This window comes from Engraulis encrasicolus, chromosome 16 (genome assembly GCF_034702125.1).
Source record: "Engraulis encrasicolus isolate BLACKSEA-1 chromosome 16, IST_EnEncr_1.0, whole genome shotgun sequence".
NCBI lineage: Eukaryota > Metazoa > Chordata > Actinopteri > Clupeiformes > Engraulidae > Engraulis > Engraulis encrasicolus.
This window is the reverse complement of record NC_085872.1, coordinates 9,968,217-9,990,467: the sequence shown is the minus strand read 5'-3', so window position 1 is coordinate 9,990,467 and position 22,251 is coordinate 9,968,217. Positions and strand designations below refer to the sequence as shown.

The 22,251-nt window shown below is 42.7% G+C and overlaps 2 protein-coding genes across 2 annotated transcripts; one reads left to right on the top strand and one right to left on the bottom strand.

The window, feature by feature from the left end:
* Positions 1-5,140: 5,140 nt before the first annotated feature.
* rab8a (RAB8A, member RAS oncogene family) lies at positions 5,141-13,971 on the top strand. Its single transcript, XM_063218553.1, has 8 exons — positions 5,141-5,305; positions 7,039-7,099; positions 7,210-7,270; positions 7,608-7,685; positions 8,008-8,097; positions 8,768-8,833; positions 8,952-9,002; positions 9,109-13,971. Exons 1-8 carry the CDS (start codon positions 5,182-5,184, stop codon positions 9,202-9,204), a joined length of 627 nt encoding a protein of 208 aa, XP_063074623.1. The 5' UTR covers positions 5,141-5,181; the 3' UTR covers positions 9,205-13,971.
* On the bottom strand, positions 13,584-22,251 carry cib3 (calcium and integrin binding family member 3). Its single transcript, XM_063218554.1, has 6 exons — positions 22,201-22,251; positions 21,260-21,294; positions 18,598-18,709; positions 17,352-17,499; positions 15,655-15,850; positions 13,584-14,701 (listed from the first exon to the last, which is right to left on the bottom strand). The coding sequence occupies exons 1-6, from the start codon at positions 22,249-22,251 to the stop codon at positions 14,680-14,682; spliced, it is 564 nt and encodes a 187-aa protein (XP_063074624.1). The 3' UTR covers positions 13,584-14,679.

Below are 22,251 nucleotides of genomic sequence, written 5' to 3'. Positions count from 1 at the left end.
CACTATACACTCCTCATACCCTGGGATAGCCGCTCTGTAATACCTTCGACTTCTGAACTGCACTGAGACTCTTTACATAGAACAATAACCCAGGAGGACAATCACTTTTACTACACTGGGTATGTGTGTTGTGTGGGACCCACTAGTTTGACACCCTTTTTGACACCTGTACTGATGTATTACGTCACATAGTAATGAAAAATTTCAAACAAGCGATTTTAGGGTTAGGGTTAGGTTTAGGGTTAAGGTTAGGGTTAGGGTTAGGTTTAGGTTAAGGTTTAGGTTAGGGTTAGGTTTAGGTTTAGGGTTGTATGACTTAAGACATCAGTACCGAAAGGGCGTCAAATTAGTGAGTCCCATGTGTGTGTGGGGGGGGGTGGGGTGTTGAACTGAGGGAAGGCTAACTGCTGTACTGAATATATGTTTACTGCAGTGCTATAATGTGTAGTAGGTCTGAGGTTGTTTCTGTGTGTGTGTGTGTGTGTGTGTGTGTGTGTGTGTGTGTGTGTGTGTGTGTGTGTGTGTGTGTGTGTGTGTGTGTGTGTGTGTGTGTGGGTGTGTTTGTTCATGTGTGTGTGTGTGTGTGTGTGTGTGTGTGTGTGTGTGTGTGTGTGTGTGTGTGTGTGTGTGTGTGTGTGTGTGTGTGTGTGTGCTCATACCCTGGGATAGCCGCTCTATAATACCTTCGACTTCTGAACTGCACTGAGACTCTTTACATAGAACAATAACCCAGGACAATCACTTTTACTACACTGGGTATGTGTGATGTGTGTGTGTGTGTGTGTGTGTGTGTGTGTGTGTGTGTGTGTGTGTGTGTGTGTGTGTGTGTGTGTGTGTGTGTGTGTGTGTGTGTGTGTGTGTGTGTGTGTGTGTGTGTGTGTGTGTGTGTGTATGTGGGGGGGGGGGGGGGGGCTGTTGAACTGAGGGAAGGCTAACTGCTGTACTGAATATATGTTTACTGCAGTGCTATAATGTGTAGTAGGTCTGAGGTTGTTTGTGTGTGTGTGTGTGTGTGTGTGTGTGTGTGTGTGTGTGTGTGTGTGTGTGTGTGTGTGTGTGTGCGTGTGTGTGCGTGTGTGTGCGTGTGTGTGTGTGTGTGTGTGTGTGTGTGTGTGTGTGTGTGTGTGTGTGTGTGTGTGTAAGAGAGAGAGCGTGGGTGTGTGTATGTTAACTGATGTAAGGCTTTTGCTATACTCAGATTTTGCTATACGTATGTTTACTGCATAATGTGTATTATGTAACGGAGGCTAACTAGCACAGAGTTGGCGTGGAACGTTGGTAAACCTCCCTCCGATAGCCTCATACAGTCTCGTGCCGTTGGGCCGAGAGACTAGTCTCTTGGCCCAGCGGTATCGTACTGTGTCCCCCATTGCCGAACCGTTGTAGTTGACGAGGATGCAGGTTCGATCCCCGAGGGGGGTGAACAGGTGCAAGATGACCTCCGTCACATTAGGTCTTTGTCTGAGTCTTGTGTCTATGTATCTATCTAAGATGTCAGATACCTTTTCCCCTTGGGATTAATAAAAGTACTCTACTCTACTCTAAATGCATACTTCAGATCCAGCCTTCCTCACCAATCTGTCCAGTTGGCGAAGAGGAGTTAAACCAAAGAAAAAAAACCTAACCCTTCTTTGCAACTGCACTTGTTGTTCTGTATATGTCCTGTGCACTTTGTATTTACTTTGGATGTTGGCTATGATTGTGTCCTCTTTTGAAAGTCGCTTTGGTTATAAAGCGTCTGTCAAATCCAATGTAATGTAATGTAATGTAACACTAGTGCAGCGGCTAACCAAAACAATCGTTCAGTTTGTGATACAAGCATGAAAATTGGTACACATATAGCCAAAGGCATTCTAAAAAGAACTGGATATGGAGCCGTCGTGAATTTTCAACATGGTGGCCATAGCAGCCGTTTTTCAAAATGGCCGCCAGCAACAACAGTTTTCTTATGAGTAATGGAAATAATATGACATTTTAGACACATTTACCATTCATACTATTTGGTAAATGTCTTATGGATAATTTAAAAGTTGTCATGAATATTCAAGATGGCCGCCATTTTCAAGAAAAAGGCCATTAGCGTTAAGGAGCTGACAAAAGCGTGAAATTCAGAACATGCTTCCTTAGGACCCAGTACTGCACTGTACTGTACTATACTATATTGTATGCTATTGTATGCTACTATACTGTACTGTATGCTACTGTACTGTACTGTACTCTACTGTACTTTTCTATACTGCACCATACTGTATGCTACTGTACTGTACTGTACTGTACTGAACTGTACTGTACTGTACAACTATAGAACTGAAACATGTAGAGTATTCTGAGGTCATGTATAAAGCAAAAAAGTGTAGTGGGAATGAGTTATGTTACTGTTACCACTCAAATTCGTGAAGGTTAAAAAAAAAGTAATGTGGCATTTTGTTTGGGTGGGGGATATGGTAGACTATCCTTCCTCCCAGACTATTTGTGTGCCTTGCATATCAAGAAAATGAGTACCGTCATGACTTACTTTTATAGTATACCTGTATACCATGAGAGTTGTTGTTTTATATAGATATTTCTCCTATGGGTGGCAAAGACCTACGGTACATGTTGTCCATCAATTGTCAATTTTGAAGTACCAATTGAAGTACTCAGTGATTACTGAGCTAACTGTAATGCAACTTGTGACACAATTACTTGGTGAGGACTCGTTTGCAAATTCAGGAAAAACAATTTACCTCTGCCTTCTTACTCAACACCTACTTAGAAAACATTTCCATTTAATTTGAACTGAAGACATACTGTAGCCTATATGTATATTGAATAATCTGTAATGCCATTCTAAAGATGGCAGAAATGCACTCAATATGCACAATGCTACTTGTGACAATGTAGAATTAGGTGATCTTATGGGTTCTTCATACATATGGAGAGGTCCTGTCCTTTACCCTCTCTCTTACAAATAAAAAATATCTGTCAGGGAAATTAGAAGATGGAGAACCTGCTACCTTGGACATCATCTTGCACTGACACTTCCCCATTCAGATGCTGCTCAGCAAGCATTAGCAGCAGTCGTCTATTCTCACCATAGTTTTAGTGTGGGAAATGCTCATTTGAATTCAGATTCAGAAAACAGCCAGTAAAATGTTGTTCAGTATCTGACTACTTGTATTGCCTCATCATGACTGATGAAACATTTGCTTTGCTGTCAGGAGAAATGTAATGCATTGCAGTGCATTGTAGAATTGAATCAAATCGAATCGAATCGCTACCTCCCGAATCATAATCGAATCTTGAGGGCTGGTCAAGGAGGCTACCACTGCCCTTTCATCTCTGCTGAGTTCCGGACTCTATTAACATTGTCAGCTACTATAATGTCATTTAATAACAATGTAATGCATTACACAACATGATATATTGTATATGACAGTAGAAAAAAAAGCTGAGGGCTTTTAGGCTAGAATTACAGCATATACCCTAAAGAATCACCATGCAAAGTGCTTTTCTAACTTCCGTAACGGTAAAACCCTTAACAGACTCCACTATTATATGATTATCTGACATGGGCTGCCATCTTGAAAGAAACATTGATACTATACTGTATATTAAGTATAGAATGAGATAAAAGGAAGCTTCTGGTTAATTCCAAAGTTACATCATGAAAAATGACTGATTTGACACCGATATAACCTATATCAGATAAATCATACAAGTGACGGCTGCCATCTTGAAAATGGGGGCCATCTTGAATATTCATGAAAACTTTTCTATTATCCATATCACATTTACCAAGTGGTATGAATGGTAAATATGTCTAAAATATATTATATCCAAGAAAACTGTTGTGGCTGGCAGCCATTTTGAAAAATGGCTGCCATGGCCACCATGTTGAAAATTCACAATGGCTCCATATCCAGTTCTTTTTGGAATGCCTTTGGCTATATGTGTACCAATTTTCATGCTTGTATCACAAACTGAACGATTTCTTTATATTTTGGAGCTAAGCTATTAGACTACACCACCCCAACCTACCACTCTGGCCATAACTGGTAATAGAATCAGTGAGCGTGCATGCTCAAATACACAATTGCCTACAGAGGAAGGGTGTTTTTGAAATTTCTCCAACCCTGTTTATTTATGTGTAAACCGCCTGGACCTTTAGCTCAGCTGTATCGTACTGTACCTCCCATTACCAAATGAAAGCGTTGATTGACAGGACGCAGGTTCTACATGGTGAAATAGTGCAAAATGACCTCAGACATTCAAAGATTACTGATATTATTGTTGTTTAACTTGTGGCCAGGGGTGAGGAGTCGGGGTTATGATGTGGTCACTCAGAGGGTTGTTTGTTAAAAAAACGACTCTATCTAAACCTCCTCCATATAGCGCCTATGTGAGCACCAGAACTTGTCACGGCTCCTTTATCGCTATAAGACAAACAGAGGCAGAAGGTTATGGTGAATAGTGAAGCGGTAGGCTACACAGTAACCTCTTTCGAGTGTCTCGAGAAGCCACCCATTGAATGTTGTTTCTCTGCAGCTAACTTCTGAACATAGTGTAGCCATGAAAGAGCTGTAACAGCACTAACTGTACACACAACAAAGGCAGAATCGACTATGTGATGGCAGAGACCGCATGAATGGGCAAAGGCTTGTTAGGCCACTGTTAGTGGCATCAAGAGCCACAAACTGAATGTTTCACCTACCAGCCCTTGTTACAGTTTTGACAGGCAATAGGCTTACAGTCCAGCAGGATTCTTCAGCTATCATTCTTGTGTGGTAGGCCTAGGCCTAGGCCTAAGCAATTTCAGAGATGGTGTCCCTGCTGTAGGCGAGACAATTCCCCTCTCAACCTGCAGGGCGGGCAGAGATGAAGGACTACATAGTGCTACTTCAGTAGGCTAGGCCTAAAAGACACCAGAGTTCTTTTTTTTTCTTTGAACACATGATCTGACAGAGGGCAGGGCTACACTTGAGCTACACACCCAGAGTCGTAGTTATAACATATTTAGTATTATATATTTATATAGGCCTATGGCTCTGGCTGGTTACACCTTTACAGGCCTAGAATACTTCAACTACATTCTCTCTGACAGTAGCCTCAGAGGGGGCGTGTTCATTCAGGCACTACTAGTCATACTAGTGTCTACGCGGCGCTGAGCTATTGCCGGGCGGGATTTCCGCAATATCAAGTATGGCGAAGACTTACGATTATTTGTTCAAACTACTTTTAATTGGAGATTCCGGAGTCGGGAAAACATGTGTATTGTTCAGGTTTTCAGAGGACGCATTCAACTCCACGTTTATCTCCACAATAGGTATTTATTTCTGGCTTGGATAAAGCCCGAGTTGAAGTGTTTGGATTGTGACTGAAGTGAAAGCTGTGGTTGCTATTGTAATCTAGGTAGCTGCTGTCATCTGTTAGCTTATGCCAATATATGGGTTATTGTGATGATACGCTATTCAATTCTTTAGTTGTAAAGTATTCTGCTATGAAATATGTAGCTTATTTAGACCACAGCCGTTAGCTAACCCTTTGCTAAGTGTGTTGTGACGAATGTCAAAGTTGATAAGCTAACATTAGCCGGGTAACTCTGCATAGCTTATTGACTTTAGCATAGCTAATTTGGTAGGTAAGCATTCCTCAATTGTCATTACAGCTAACAAGAGATCTAGAATCCACAATTAAACTGTTACATTGCGGGATGGTTTTTTACCACATGTGATGTTGCTCACACCTTTTTGATTTGTTAATAGGCTGTGCATCACAACAAAGAAACCCTTCCTCTTAACTGTTCAGTTAGCCCGTGTCGGTATGGTTTACATTAGCTAGCTACTCCCAACAAAGTTGACCGCAAAGATAGGAGTTCTAGATACATTTCGCTTGAAAACATGGCCACTGTTTACATTCCAACAGAATGTACTCCACATAAAGTGGACTGTATGCAGTGAGTGCATGGTGCAAAGCGAAGTGTTTTGAGAGTTACTCAAGTGGAGTCATTGCTTCCTTGCTAGATAGCTGCTGTCATTTCCTAGCCAAATAGCTAAACTCATACCTACGTGTGTGGACTTCTTCTGTATTTAATTGGCTCCTCGTTACGGTTCACGGCCGTATACTTTTCACTTCTGGTGTGCATTACCACTGTTGTCATTGTAGACTCCGTCCTGCTATCGCTATTACGGCGCAAATTGACAACGAACCTCAGCTTACTTAGCTAGGTCGGGATGTGACGATTGTCAAAAGTTCCTCGGGTAACATCGCTCGAGCTAAGCAGAGTCGAAAAGCTGTGCGGCGTTACCCAAAGTCCCATTGTAGCTAACCATTGAGAGTGTATAGAAATGTAGCTAACGAGGTCTCTTAACTGATGGGGATAATGGAAATTTGACACCTTTTATGGACTGGTCTGGGTTATTCACAGGCGCTTTCATGTAAGTTTCTGTAAATGTGAGCTGTGCATCACACAAACATGCTTCCGCCTCTGCTCAGTTAGCTTGCATGATTTACATTAGCTTGCTAAATTGGCTAAACATGTCGAAATGCTCACCGGCAAGCTAGCAGCCCGTGTACTGGACAGCTTAGCTGATTTGCACACTGCAAACAACATTATATTGTTTTATAGTTTCACAATGAAGTGACACTGCTGTCCAAAGTAAGACATCTGATGTTCTCTGGTGGACTAGCAGTACAGTTGGTTGGTTTCTTCATTGGATTTCAAATCACTTGCTTTTTTGTTGGCTAGTTGTATTTAGTCAGCATTCCAGCTAGATTAGCGAAACGGCCAAGCCTCATATGATTTCCTGTACTGACGCGAAGCTTGAAAAGTGTCTATTAAGCTAACAACCGAAAGGTCGCAATGACTTAAAGATAATTATGTAGGGAGTACATTTGTATTATTTCCATGCCTTAAATCTAGCGTCAGTTACCGACCCTGGTTGGACGATATAGCCAACTTTTGTTTTACCAATGTTTTCTTTGTTTGTTTGGCTCTGTTGCTCAGACGATGCACATTTCTCAGTGTCTACTGTCAAAAACTACATTTGTCCTTTTTAGGTATTGATTTCAAGATTAGGACTATAGAGCTTGATGGGAAGAAGATAAAGCTGCAGATATGGTATGTTGACCAATGTCCACTCAGCCCTATTGACAATCACAGACATTGATTTGTGCTGTTTAGAAGACAGCCTTTATGTGGATTGATAATGATAATGTGTGCATTTACAGGGACACAGCAGGCCAGGAGAGATTCCGAACAATCACAACGGCATACTACAGGGGAGCCATGGTGAGTTGTCCCACACAGTTCTATTAAACTTGCCTTCTGCAAGAAGATTATCTGACCCTGGGTGTTGTCTGTTCTTCTCTTTCTCACATGCTAGTTGTTTGGAGATCTTTGGATCTGTGTTTGATGAGACAGATTGCAGTGGGATAACTTCCCGCTGTGCAAGTAAAATAATATGAAACCAGGGTGCCTCTGCTTTCTTTTTTTGTTATAATGTTTGACACCCACATAACTGCCGAAATGGCACCAGTGTTTTCTAAGAAGCTGTGAGGATGCTGGCAGAACTTCTTTTCCACTTTTTTCTAAGTGGTGATTAACTCTTTCTGTTTTGTCTTTTCAGGGCATTATGTTGGTGTATGACATCACCAATGAAAAGTCCTTTGACAATATTAAAAACTGGATAAGGAACATTGAAGAGGTTGGTGTCAGCCTGCTATGCCCCACATACTGTTTCTATTGTAGAATCTTTGATGTCTGTGCATGCGTTAGGATGATGGTTAAAAATCAGTTGTAATTTGAGATGAGAACACACAACTGGAGTGCATCTAAATCCATCAAACACGAGCAAATATTGGCCATGAATGTGTTTGCATTGAACAATATCATTTCAACAGTCTTAAAAAGTCTAATCCAAACTATGCAAAAATGGCAATCATTTTAGAAACTGATGCAGCAGCAGTGGGCGTTTTCCTTTCTTTCATGTGCTGACCCTTAATATGATGTGTTTTTTCACTACCCAGCATGCATCAGCGGATGTGGAGAAGATGATCCTTGGCAACAAATGTGACATCAATGACAAACGACAGGTGTCCAAAGACAGAGGCGAGAAGGTGTGCTTCCTCATTTTGGCTATATAATACATTTTGTTCTCCTAGTCAGGCACACAGATTTCAGGGAAATGCATGGTTTGTCCTCAAAATAAATAGTAATTATAGATGCATAGAGATTTCCAACTAAATGTGCCAACATGCATATACAGGGGTATTCTGAGACACCTGTCGTTTAGTTCCTCTTGTGTCCACAGTTAATCCTGTTGGATGTGGTTCATCCTTCTTGGTGGTATGCAGACATTACCTTGGATACTGTGGCTCTTGATACATCACAAAGACTTGCTGTCTTGGTCAAGGATGCAACGGTTACATGCGTACCAAGAATGTCTCCTTTTTGAACTCTGACATGTCACCCATAATGTTGTGCGCATTGCAAAATTTTGAGCAAAACTGTGCTCTTACCCTGCTAATTCAACCTTCACACTTCACTTTACTGGTGCAATGTGCCATTAATGACGATTGGCCAACAGGCTGGTCCACTTGAGCCATGAAACTTCCCACACTAAAATGACAGGTGTCTCAGTTATTTTGTCCAAACCCTGTACCTGTACGTATATGAGTTTGGTGAGGTATGTCACAACTCAGATTATGCCACTGACCAGAGTTGTGTTCATGTAACACTACAGTAAGCGTCACAACCATTGTATTACTTTCCTGTTTCCCTTTGCAGCTGGCGCTGGAGTATGGCATTAAGTTCATGGAGACCAGCGCGAAGGCCAATATAAATGTGGAAAATGTGAGTGGCTTACAAACTTGTATTGATCATTATCATGCTCAGTGATGTTGTGGCACTATTGCATGTGCGAAATCCTATGTGATGGAGAAACTGTTGCTTGCATCTGGTTCATATTTAGGCATTCCTGACGCTCGCCAGAGACATCAAAGCAAAAATGGACACAAAATTGGTGAGAATCCCATCTGTTCCATGTAACTTTTCAAGAGATATGGGTGGCTTCCATGGATGAAAAAAGATGGGCATCAGTCTAAGTTCAATTTTGTGTCGTTCTGCAGGAGGGCAACAGTCCACAGGGCAGCAACCACGGGGTGAAGATCACCACGGACCAAACGCAGAAAAAGACCAGCTTCTTCCGTTGCGTACTCCTGTGAAGCCGTGCCTGCCTGCCCGCCTTATCGTCCGTTCGCACGCAAGCACACACATACTCGTACGAGCAGGGCGTCACTGGACTGTGCTCTTCTTCTCAGCACTCCCCAGCCCTACTATCCTTGTGTTCTGCCCCTGTCTCTTCTTTGTTCTCCCCCCTGCCCCTCCCTGATCCTACCCCTTTTGTACCCTCTCTGTATCTCCCTGTCCTTCTTTCTTGGTCTCTCTCTTTCTGTGCTCTCCTATGGCTCCCCCTTTCCCAACCCCACTGTCTCCTGTCCTACCAGTTGGCCGATGGAAGTAGTCTATATCCATCTTCTTCCACAAGACGCATACGCGGGTGACGCCATCCTCTTCCAGGCTTATGATCCTTAGCCGTTATTGCCGCGCTTCCGACTGGCTTTACCGGGCCTAGGTGAAGAGCCCAGCCGGCCCCCAGGCCGGTGCGAAGCGGTGCTCACGCTAGCTGTCTCTCTCTGGCTCTCGGCGTGCATCCCTCACTTCAGGGAGAGGAGGCTCACCACTCCTGTTTTGTCCTGTCCGATCTGAAAAGACCCTCCTTGGAGTTCTTGTCTGAATATTCCGCTGCCAAACCCATGCCAGCCCCACCTTCCTTCTTTTGTCCCCCTCTATCCTACCACGTGGCAGTGGTGGCTGTTTGGTCTGAGAGTTCTCCCAGGGTCAGGATCAGGCTGTATAGTGCAAGCCGTTGCTGAGTTGCCCTGAGCACTATAATCTAGGAAGCTTCTATTCTCCATTCCATTCTGTTCTCTTTTCTATATTTTTCCTTCTCCTTCTTCATCTCCATGCATTCCGTGACAATCACTTGACTTAACTTTTAAAAATAGGAATTTGGTAGCGGGCCACATACTGTCTGGTCATGGCTCCTCTCTTGTTTGTGAGAGGTTTTTTGTTTGTTTGTTTTCTTCACGATTCTTTTTGTATTTTATAACTACCTGAACTTTTTCCCTCTTCCACAATTCCCCTCTCCGGACATTCAATCGTAAATGGCGTATTCGTCTGCAGGCATTCCACCTAACTAACGTTGTTTACCTGTTCATCCTATTGAGATTTTTTTTCTCAGTGAGAATTTGTGCACAACTTGTATGTTACTTGTAGGTTAGGCATATCTGATTTTCTCTTTTTTTCCCCCCACCCCTCAAGTTTGTTGTTCCACGAATTTCCCAAATATTTGTCTTTCTACTACTGCCCTTACATATGGCCCCAAATGTCATTTGCTCATAGGAGTGCCCCTCTCAGTTGGACTACTAAAGAGGGTAGACTGTCAGTGTGTGCCCAGCACATAACCTTAGCTCATTGCTGCCATTTTATCCAAAAAAAAGAAAAAGACCTCAGTCGGGACTTGTCTCAATGAAGATCTGAGAGGTTGTAGCAACCCACCCAACTCGGCCCAACTCTTTTACCCCTTGTTAGTAATTGTATACATTTAGTCAATCTGGTCCCAGCCAGTAGCATACAGACACAGACTTGTTGTAGGATACGTCATGTGTTTCTGTCTGCCTCCAGCAATATCTCAATTGGAGAGGAAAATCGTCTGCCTACCCACTGTCCAATGCACTTTACGAGTGACCTTGGTGTTGTGAGTAGTCTTGTGCTGAGTGGTAGTGTATTTGCATAATGCAATTAGTCTTTTTCTTAAAAAAAAAAACATAAATAAAATCAATATTGTCTCTTGGGTATAAAAAAAATATGTTCAAATGTATGTGGACCTAACGACGATGTTTTTAATGACTTAATTTGACATTTATTTTTTATCTCAAAGACATATGTATATGAATGCTTACTGTTTTGGTTGATGCAGTTTCTGAAATGTCGCCTGCAATAACACTTAAGTATTAACTCACAAACGCAACAGACACCAGGAGGGTCAAAGCACAGTAGATGTCACCCTGTTTTCATTCAGACTGCCGCCATAGAGAGATCTTGGCTCTTCGTAGTTGTGCTGTGTGATCAGGAGGCAAGCCACCTTGTGAGTGATGGTTGTATTGTTTTTGATAGGGGGGGAGCTAGCCAGAGCTCTTTGTGGCTTTTGTGTGTGTGTGTGTGTGTGTGTGTGTGTGTGTGTGTGTGTGTGTGTGTGTGTGTGTGTGTGTGTGTGTGTGTGTGTGTGTGTGTGTGTGTCTGTCTGTGTGTGTGTGTGAATGGGAATGGGTTGCCTATATCTCCTCTACTGTGTTGCGGTAGTGTACGTAAGCATGTTGGCCTCGGGTTGTCTGCATGGTGGAGGAGAGTGAAGGGTGCAGAGCTATGCTCTGATGTGTCATCAGGATGTGATGTGGCCCAGAGCTAGGCCGTTCCCAGCTGTGCAGCAAGGAGAAGGTGAACCTCTGGCCATACGCCACCAGGCTGTGGTGCCATGTGGTCAGTTGTGGTACTGTCATCAGCTGTGAAGAGTGTTTGTAAGGAAAGGGAAAGATGTGAAGTGTTAGTATGGGAAAAGGTAGCCTTTTTAGGTCCTTTACACACCGTCAACTGTCAAGCTTGAGCTGTCGGAGCTGTGCTGTGTGCGCCCTGACGAGCCGCTGTCTGTCGCTTCCTCTGAGTGGGAGGACGCGCCCTTGCCGTGTGGGCTGGAGATGGTGTGGCCTCTTCTGGTTTCCTTTTCAGTCACATGCAGGCACTTCCTTGCCTGTGTCAGCTTGGGGTGCTGTGCTGTATTTGGGCGTTGCTGCTCCCTCGGCTTTGCATCCCAAGGAATTCTCTGTGATATCTGTTCCTTTTAGCTGTGCATTTGGTTGGAGCCAACTTTCTTGCAGGGTGTCAGAAAGACTTAAAATATATATATATTGTCAATATTTTGTAGCCTCTAGTGCTTGATACCCATAGGTGGTTTCGCACTCAAGGTCTTTGACTGTAGCTGACATCTTTCTCCATCATTGATAAGGATGATCTATGTCAGACTGCAGCTTAAGCTTTGTCTTTTTTATTTGGTGCAAACAGCTAACCGGTTGCAAAAAAAGAAAAGGCTCCTCCTTTTCATCATTGACAATGTCTTACTGTGAGGCTGCAACCAGCAGGATAATGTGTTGAGTTTCCTCCAAACCTTGACATTTCAACATCTTGTCATCACACCAGCACACTTGCATCTTACTTCGCATCTTCCTGGTCCACTCGGTCTGGCACGCCCATTTACCATATTGGGTTTTTAGACAGTTTTTCCCCCTTTTCTGTTTGTTTCCCAAAGTGAAAGCCAAGCAGGGTAGACTTATTTGGTTTTGGGAAGTCTGTGTGTGAGCAGTGATGAACTGCATGGGATGTTAGGTGAGCAAAAGGGGGGTTCAGGGTGTGTCCCTGGCCTCGACCTTGGCTCCTTGTTTGGAGGTTGAAAGCATTCCGTTAGAAACAAAACAAACAAATGAAGAACAGTGTTCTGTATGTTGATGCAATGAGATGTTTGTCTGTGTGTGTGCGTGTGTGTGGTTTTGTCTTTGTTTTTGTTTTGGTTATTTTTTTATGCTTTTTTCCCCAGTTTCCCAGGTTTTAAGTTAGACCGTTCTCTTCCGTTTTTGAGGTCTTTTTGCCTGGGTGTGGAGCAGTTTGCCTATCAAAAACAGTGTACTGGCTTCCCGTTTCAATTCATCAATTTATTTTTGCCCAAAGAGATCAAATGATCACTTCCCTCTCCTCCCACCGGTACCTTTTATTGAAAGTGATTATTATTATTATTATTATTGGGTGCTTTTTCTAGTGTCCATATCTGCCACTCTGTTTTGAGTCAGTTAATTGATCTCAGATCTGCATGCGTTCACAGCCGAACCCTTTGTCTTAATTGCTAATACTTGATCTCTTTTCATTTTGAAACTATGCATCATGAAGGTTCATATTGACAACCTTTAACAACACACTTTTATTAATGACCTTGTGGTTTTGTTTCTTTTTAATAATTTTGAAAACGGCATCAGTCATTTCTGTATTTTTTGATTTGGTCTATACTTTCCCCCCCATTTCTCAAATCTCTGTGCAATGTTTTTTTTTTTTTTTTTTCCCTCTGCAAATACTTAAATACACCCACCTCACCTGTTTGGCTGTATGTAGTTCGGTGCAAAAAGGATGTCTTCCATGCTTGTACTGACCTGTGGCTGCCTTGATGAGGGCTGTTGGTCAGTCATTGTTTTATGGTCTCAGGAGAGTGCCATAGTCACCCCCACCCGCAGCCGATCATGGAACTAAGGGGAGTATTTCAAGAAACTGGCTTAGCAGTATAGCAGGTTAACTTAACCTTGAGGTAGTGGTAAATCATCTAATAGAAGACCCTGGAGACTAAATTACATCTGTGATCTATCTTTTAGCAGGTTTACCACTTTCTGTTGGTAAACCTAGCCAGGTTTAGCACTTAGCCATGTTCATGTAACCCCCCCAAGGTAGTACTGCACGCCACCACTCAAATCGTGCCCTCACACTTCTCCCAATAGGTTTTCGGCTCTTACTGTTTTTGTTTTTTGTTTTTTTTCTTTCTTTCTTTCTTGCATTGCTGTCTAATTCATATCATATACCAGTTCTCTCTTGTTTTTGTTTTATGTTTTCAAGGACTGTTTTCATGTATCTGTTGATTTTAGAGGTATATGGGGAGAAAAAAAAATTAAGTTACCTTTTGGAAAAAAAATTGTAAATAACACTCTAAAAAGAGATCTACGTAAAAACAAACAAAACAAAAAAAATGTACTGTACTTTCTAAAATCATATGAAAATTGATCTACAGTTTTGTAGATATCTGTACTTTTGATTTATTAAAATAAGACTTTTAAAGAAAATCAGTATGATGCCTCGTCCATACAAAAGCATGCTGGGTGTGGGTGTATATGTTTGTGTCAAAGGCAGTGACGCAGGCAGGTGACTAGGAAATCGGCTTTAATATACTCCATCATAGCCCTGACCAACCCCATCCTTTGCTGTCCCCTTTGTCACTGTGGGACGGTGTAACTGAGACCCCTCTCTCTGACATACACACACACACACACGTCCCATATGCTGATAGTGTTGCAAGGTCGTCTTCAGCGAGGCCCGCTCACCCTGCAAGCCTCTTATTTACCTCGCAGGTCAGCTGAGTCTTGGCCAGCCGTTGCCGCGGTCACTGGAGCCTGCTGGAAGCTCAGGTTCACTGAGAGACCTTTATGTCGAGCCACAAGGAGGCCAGTCACTCAGGGGGGCCACGAAATGCAATAAAGAAAGGTGTGCAGCACGTTTAACTGTAAACATGAGACAGGAGCAGAGTCCCTCCCTCTTGCTACAGCTAAGGCAAAAGGGTCACGACTGCTGTGTGTAATGTTCCACCAGCCAGATTTGCATACAGCGGGCCGTTGAAATGGTCAAGCTGGGTACAGTGTTTTCTCAGTCCATTCTTTTCCCTGGGCTGCCTTTTGTAAAAAGTAAATCGCCACGTGCCATAACCCCTTCGAGGACTCCTCTTCGGATCCCCTCCCAGGCGGCTCTCTCCTTGTTGATTCACAGCGTAGTGGCTTTTATATCCTTATATGGAAAGTGCTAGGGAGGAAAACAACAGGTTACTGTTTCCATAGAGGAGGTTCTTCTTCAGTGCTCTTGACTTACGGCTTAATAACTTATGTATTATTCCCTTACTTCCCCCTAAAGCAAACATGGAAGTTTCCCTGCCTGGAGGGAACATGGAAGTTTTTACATGCCTATATGACCAACTTAATGGAAAACCAGAAATGGGGAGAAAAATACAGTCCCCTCTGTATTTGTCTTTGTATTTGTCTGTTTACTACAGACTTCCAGATGGTGTCCTTTTAAGGTCTGCTACTTTTACTGATTCTTCAAGTGACCCCCAGCTTTGTTAATGGGAGACAAACATCTGGTTCAACCACATCATTTCAACATCAAAAGCTGAGGTCCATTAGACCCTTCTCAAATTGACCCGCTCTCCTCTTGTTTATATGATACTAATGTTTTATTTTATTATTATTTTTATGTTGGGCCGCTGATCGGTGATGACGGTGGTTCTCAAGGATGACTGCTGTTGGGTTGTGTCTATTGGACAACAACCCCCAAAATTAAATGTTTGCTTTAGTGGGGCCCTGCTGACTGTGTCCTACTGTACACCTCTATTTCAATTGCCCCTGCCCTGGCCCTAGTCTACCTCACTTTACTTTTACTTTACATTTATTTTTGAAACCATTGCACATTAATGAACATATACATACAGTATACATTATACAGTATACATGTAAATGCGCCAGATTATAACACAGAGGCTAATTTCTATCTGGTGTCCAAAAAATAGGCAGACCACCTGAGGAACTCAAATCTTCAAGTTTCTTTTGTTTCAGACATGCATGTAAACGTTTTTATCTTTTACGTGACACGTTTCGACGGTGAAACATGTCAGGTAAAAGATAAAAACGTTTACATGTATGAAAAAAAGAAACTTGAAGATGTTATATAACTCTAAGACATGATGAACATCATACATCTACCTGAGGAACTCTGGGGCGCGGACAATCATGTGTTGGAAGTCCTCCAGGGACAAGCGTCCGTCGTTGTCCAGGTCGGCCTCGTCCATGACCTTTTCGCACACCATCCGCACCTCGTCTTCCGTCAGCTCGTTACGGGTCAGCTTGTTCAGCGTCTTCTCCAGGTCAGACTTGCAGATGAAGTCATCGTTGTTGAAGTCTTTGGCAAAGGAACCAAAAGTAGTAAAATAAGTCAACTGTACATACAGTATACACAGTAAGACTTGCGAAAGTGGGTTGCTGAGTTTTTCTCAAAATACTCATGAGACAGAAGAAAAACTTTTCAAGCAAATCAAATCTTTATGCTTAGGTGTGTTTCGCGACCAACTTTGAGGACACCAGCGAAGAAGAAACAGCTAACAGGACGTGACCCTGTGACCCCAAACCTCAAGGCTTTTCTCTGGGCATTCAGACGGCTAACAGCACCCGTGTGGCCGCTTTAGTTATCTTAAACGATCTCTTCAACAGGCCTGAATAATACATGAAAACTTTCCTTCACCCATGACCATGCAGGCACCTCCATCTCGGTGTGCGAGACCACGAAACATCTTCTGCGGTCGCCGTCATTTAATTAGGGAGACTCTGGCGCGTGTTGCTTGCGCAGGGCAGACCACTGCCATAACTGGGGGACCGGTGAATAATTTAAGGGGCTGCTTTTGTTTGCCCGTTCAAAGACATTGCCCCAGTCTCCATTAGTTATCGTGCATCATCAGACAGACATAAAGGCTGTTGACAGCACTCCTGTCACATGTCTCCAAGCCTGCTTACGAGCTCTTGTAGAACCTTCAGCACGTCGAGGCCTCAGTGCTGCATCTTTCATACTCCTGTCAATGTACAGCAAGTGTTAAGGTGAATCATGTTTCACATGCTTCATCAAGAACAGCTTCTTAGCTGGAGTTTGTACGAATTTTTTTTTACCATCACCATACATCTTGGAAGAAACACCATGCATATCAATGCATATCTTGCATATCATAATACTGTGGTATCATGACCACTGCCATGCACAGGCATTTTTGGGGGGCAGGTGCTGGGGGGAAATGTGGAACTTACTTGGCTACATATAATAGGCAGGGCCGCCGCCAGACATTTTGGTCCCCATGAAATATTCGAATATTGGGCCCCCTTAGGGGCCCCTGTCAGTGCTTGGGCCCTTTGAATCTGTAACCGTTTCCCCACTACCAGCACCCATGTACATAAGGATTGTATCACTTTGTATTGTATTACTGGATTATAATGTCAACAATTACCACAATACATTGTGGAAAAACAACAATAAAGAACTTTCCAAAAAGGCACTTTTTGTTCAGGAGGTCAAAGAGGCAGGTGCTGTAGCATCCCCTCGTCCCTATCTGTGCACGCCTATGATCATGACTGCAGTACACAACCTAACTTGTGAAATACCTATTTAAATGTACAGGTATAGAAGACTGAAGTGCCACTGGCAACTGGTCCTGGCAAAAAAAGGGATGTCATTTTTTATGTTGACACACACGTGACCTGAGGAAGGCCCACAGGCCGAAACATTGTCACATTAAAAACTTGTTTATTTAACTCGAGAGTGTGCGGCACTTCTCTCCTCCTGCAACTTTTGATGGTGATGACAGTAATTTGAGGGGAAAAGGAAAGAGAAAGTTAGTTCTGCGTGGTTGGTTACTGACCATAAATCTTGAAGGCATAATAGGCCTTCAGGTCTCTTGGAGCCATCTCGCTGAGCACCGAAAACATGTCTAAGAAGTCGTCCAGAGTCATGTTTCCCTCGCCATCCTCCGAGAACACCTCTGCTATTCGCTGACGGAAAGGATTATCCTACAAAACACAACAGAGGCATATCACTCATTCAGAAATTCACACACAAGCATCTTAAGGATCAGTGAGATCTCCTGCAATAAAACCTGGCTTCAGAGTCTGAAATCTTTGTCAAAACTACTTTCTTGAACACAAACAACTTCAAGTAATCCCAGCTGGCATGTTGGCAGAGCAGGCCACTTCGGTGGTACACATAACAAGATTATCTTATAAAAGGGAGAGTATTGGTTAGGGGTATTGTTTGAGTCATTTCGTAAGTTATTTCTGGTGGGCATTAAAGGAACACATAGTCTGTTTCTGGCATTTTGCAATTCCATCCAACCTCAGTTCAAACATTTCACAGCTCCTACACTGTATAAGTGCTGAAATACAAAGCAGTATCACCTTGAAGGAAAGTTGAAGGGAATTGGCTGAAATTGCAATAGGTTTTTGTAGAAGACAGTATTAGCCTTGAACAAAATATGAACTGTCATTGACGGCAAGTGTGGGGAAACACCTTCGAAAGCGGTCCAGGTCCTGTTTAAATCAGCCTAGATCTGCTGTCCGCTGTGGATGAACATAATTCACCACCGTCACTCCTGACCATGACCTCTCTCTCTCTCTCTCTCTCTCTCTCTCTCTCTCTCTCTCTCTCTCTCTCTCTCTCTCTCTCTCTCTCTCTCTCTCTCTCTCTCTCCCTCCTATTCTTCCTACCTGTCTCTTTCAAAGACCAGGGGGGACCCTGTGCTTTCATTGCACCTGAAAGGATCTGGTGACACGTAAACTCTCCAAGACTGACAATTAGTAAGAGCTGCATAATACATGAACAACAGAGCGCCGGTTGGTGAGTGAGTGACTGAATGAATGGGAGGAGGAAAAAGAGAGATAAACAGAGAGATAGAGAGAGAGCAGATATAGAGACAAACACAAAGAGAAAGACATACAGTACATGCACAAAAAAGACAGTGTGCTAGAGAAATGTGCTTGCACAGATTCAAAATGTACAGAGACAGAAAGAAGAGAGGGAAAGTAGAAGGATGTAAGGAAATAACAGCAGGCCAAAGTGTGCGGCCAAGGTGGCATCATGCATCAGCGTGGGGCGGCACGGCGGGATGGCACCTTCAGCTCTGGCATGCTGCCGATGAGCTCATACGGCAGCTTCACATCTGGCCGAGCGGTGTAGTCGAGCGGCACCAGCTGAGGGGCCAGGTCACGGTAGCGCTCGTACAGCCTGCCAGGCACAGCACAGGGATGAATAAAATATCATTTCATAAATAACACAGAGGAATAACAGCTTCCTCCACCTCGTGAAATAATATAGTTTTCGGAGTGAGGAATCCACACACTTGAAATCCTTTTTGTTATTTTTTATTATTATTATTTCATGGCTGGGTTAGGAAAATCTGATGATGTTCTGATGATCAGATGATCTGTTGAAGTCGAAACGTAACCCAGACATGCAATAATAATACTTTTTTTTTTAACTGCAAAAAAGATTTCAAGTGTGCGGACTCCTCACATCGAAAGCCTTTGTCCTACACCTTTTCCTGGGATGTGCACAATCTTCAACTTCAAATGAATCTCATGAAATAATATAACACATGCATTATTATTCTCATATCAGAGGTATGGTGTTTTTTCAGTAATGGCACAGAGGAATAACAGCTTCCTCTGCCTTCTGAAATAATATAATACCATAATTTGCTTATCAGAGCTACTGTGTTATATTTTGGTGCACTGTGTGTTTCATACTAAACAATATTGACAAATGCACACTGGTTACACTGGCATACACTGGTTAAATAAATTGTTTTTAAAAAGTGTGTGTGTGTGTGTGTGTGTGTGTGTGTGTGTGTGTGTGTGTGTGTGTGTGTGTGTGTGTGTGTGTGTGTGTGTGTGTGTGTGTGTGTGTGTGTGTGTGTGTGTGTGTGTGTGTGTTTGCACGTTTAAAACAAAATAGTATAATAACTACAGATGCACCGGATCCTGATTTTTAGGATCCTGTCGGATACCGGATCCCCTGCTTAAGATCCTGCCGGATCCGGAACCGGATACCAGATCCTACCAAAGAATTGAAACACATAGTCTATTCGCACACGTGGGCCCTTTTTATTACGTTGGCTCAAACCATTTTTTAGACTCATTGGCTTACTGCCACACTGCCTGCAACAGCCGCTTCCAAAGGGCTTTCACTCCATGCAGCGATTGGGGTTGTGAAAAACTGACTGAAAAGCCTAGGCTACGTAAAAACTAGAGATGCACCAGATCCTGATTTTTAGGATACTGCCGGATACCAGATCCACTGCTTAAGATCCTGTGAAACCCTTTGAAAAACCCTATTATCCTGCCGGATCCGGAACCGGATCTTGGATCTAATAATAACATCATATAATGTCCTCTCGACTATATAACAAGCCTACGTACATATAAAGTGCAATGGCACTCCTCAAGAAGTGTTTTTAAGTACCACATTCATTACAGTTTAATCACCCCAACAACAAGCTCATATATCGCTTCAAAATGAAGCTGCCTCAACATCCAAACAGGTAGACATTTCTCATGATGTCAATTTGACAGCTTATCCCTCCATCTCTAGTGTTCTCAGGTTCCAGACTGTGTGTATGCGTAGGTGGCATAACTTTCACCTTTACTTGAAGATCCGGTGAGGCAGAACACAACAAACACTTGAAGGCAGGGCTCTAAATTAACACCAGCGAACCCGCCAAATGCTGGTGAAATGTCAGTATGGCAGGTAGAAAATACCAATTTACTAGCCACCCATTAGTGAGTGAGTTTGGATAGTATTAACTAGAGATGCACCGGATCCTGATTTTTAGGATCCTGCTGGATACCGGATCCCCTGCTTAAGATCCTGCCGTATCTGGAACCGGATACCGGATCCTACGAAAGGGTTGAAACACATAGCCTACTCGCACACGTGGGCCCTTTTTATTACGTTGGCTCAAACTATTTTTTAGACTCATTGGCTTACTGCCACACCGTCTGCAACGGCCGCTTCCAAAGGGCTTTCACTCCACGCAGCGATTGGGGTTGTGAAAGACTGACTGAAAAGCCTAGGCTACGTAAAAACTTCACAGAACAGGTGAAGAGGGAAAACATGTGGTGTAAGTAGGCAACTGCCACTCAACACTGCTTTGACTCACTGCCATCGTGGATGATCAATGCAAAGCACATTCACTTTATGCTCACATGTAGGATCTGGTCCGGTTCGGAGCACTGGGTCCGGCCGGACTCGTATCCTGTGAAAAACCCTATTATCCTGCCGGATCCGGAACCGGATCTTGGATGCATCTCTAGTATTAACATCTACTAGCCATTATGGCTGGTGATGAAAAAAGTTAATATAGAGCCCTACTTGAAGGTGATAGCTTTTAAAGGTGCATTGTGTAATATTTTTTAAATACTTATCACCACCATGAAATTCGAAGTATTCATTTGGTAATTGCATTTGTCATACATAAAAAGGGGGATCTTCTCCATGGTCTGCCATTCTATTGTCCAGAAATAGACATTTTTAGCAGCAAAACTTTCTGTACTTTGGTCATACTAGTAAATAATAGTTTATTATTTAGTAAGTATTCATGAAAGGATCAAATTTGGCAATGGGCAGCACAGGTTCAATGAGCAGCATAGTTGCAATATCTACTCTGGCCATCCTACACTGTGCACTTTTAAACAAGACATTGGTGCCTGTTAGTCACAGCTTTCATTTACCCACATGTCTGTTCTGTATTCCAGTTGAGAAGTTGAATTTACCTACCTCAAAATTTCCTTCCTGGTAAAGAATGTACAGTCCTGTAATATATGAATTAGACAAAACTAACGCATGAAAATATGAATTTATGGCAATAATATAATGAGTCACAATTATAAAGTCTGTTTTTCATTGCTCTCATTGTTGTGTGCAACCAATCCAGAATTGTAATAAAAATTATAAATAAACAGCACACATGAATGTTGGCACATCAATTATGTAGCAACACCAATTCATCCATTGATACAAATCTGCCAGACATTGTGGATTAAATAGAAATGTCAACACCAATAGATCACAGAAACAAATGCCATGTCCGTTGTCTGCTTAGACCACTAACGCGTATTTGTTTACCTCGCCCCTCTCTCATGCTAGACCCCACCGGGACCCTCTTCTGTCAAACACTGTCCTCATGAATATTGATTCAACCGTTAAACACAGCTCTTCTAAACCTGCCTAAACACCCCTCGCATTTGTGAGAGAGAATTACCAAGTAAATACAAAGTAACACTAAAGACGAAATTATTTCTCAAAACACATTTGAGAGTTTTAAGAGTGTAAAAACATACTGTATATAAAATCTTAACAATTGTCACACACACACACACACACACACACACACACACACACACACACACACACACACACACACACACACACACACACACACACACACACACACACACACACACACACACACACACACACACAATATTACCCACGACAACATAACATGATCCTTCATAGAAAACAATAAAATATAAAGACTGTGCAAAAATCATAGTCTAGTTTCGTATCAATGATGGAAATGTCACCGACAGGCACACCACAACTTGATCCACATAAAAATATAAAATGCAACATAATATCATTATGACAATAAGCACCGCAGGCCTAGTTCAAAACCACGCTAGTGGGACACCATAGTGGTGGTTACCAGCCCTCACCTGATAGGCATCCAGCTGCTGCGGGGTGAAGATGGTCTGTTTGTTGCCCAT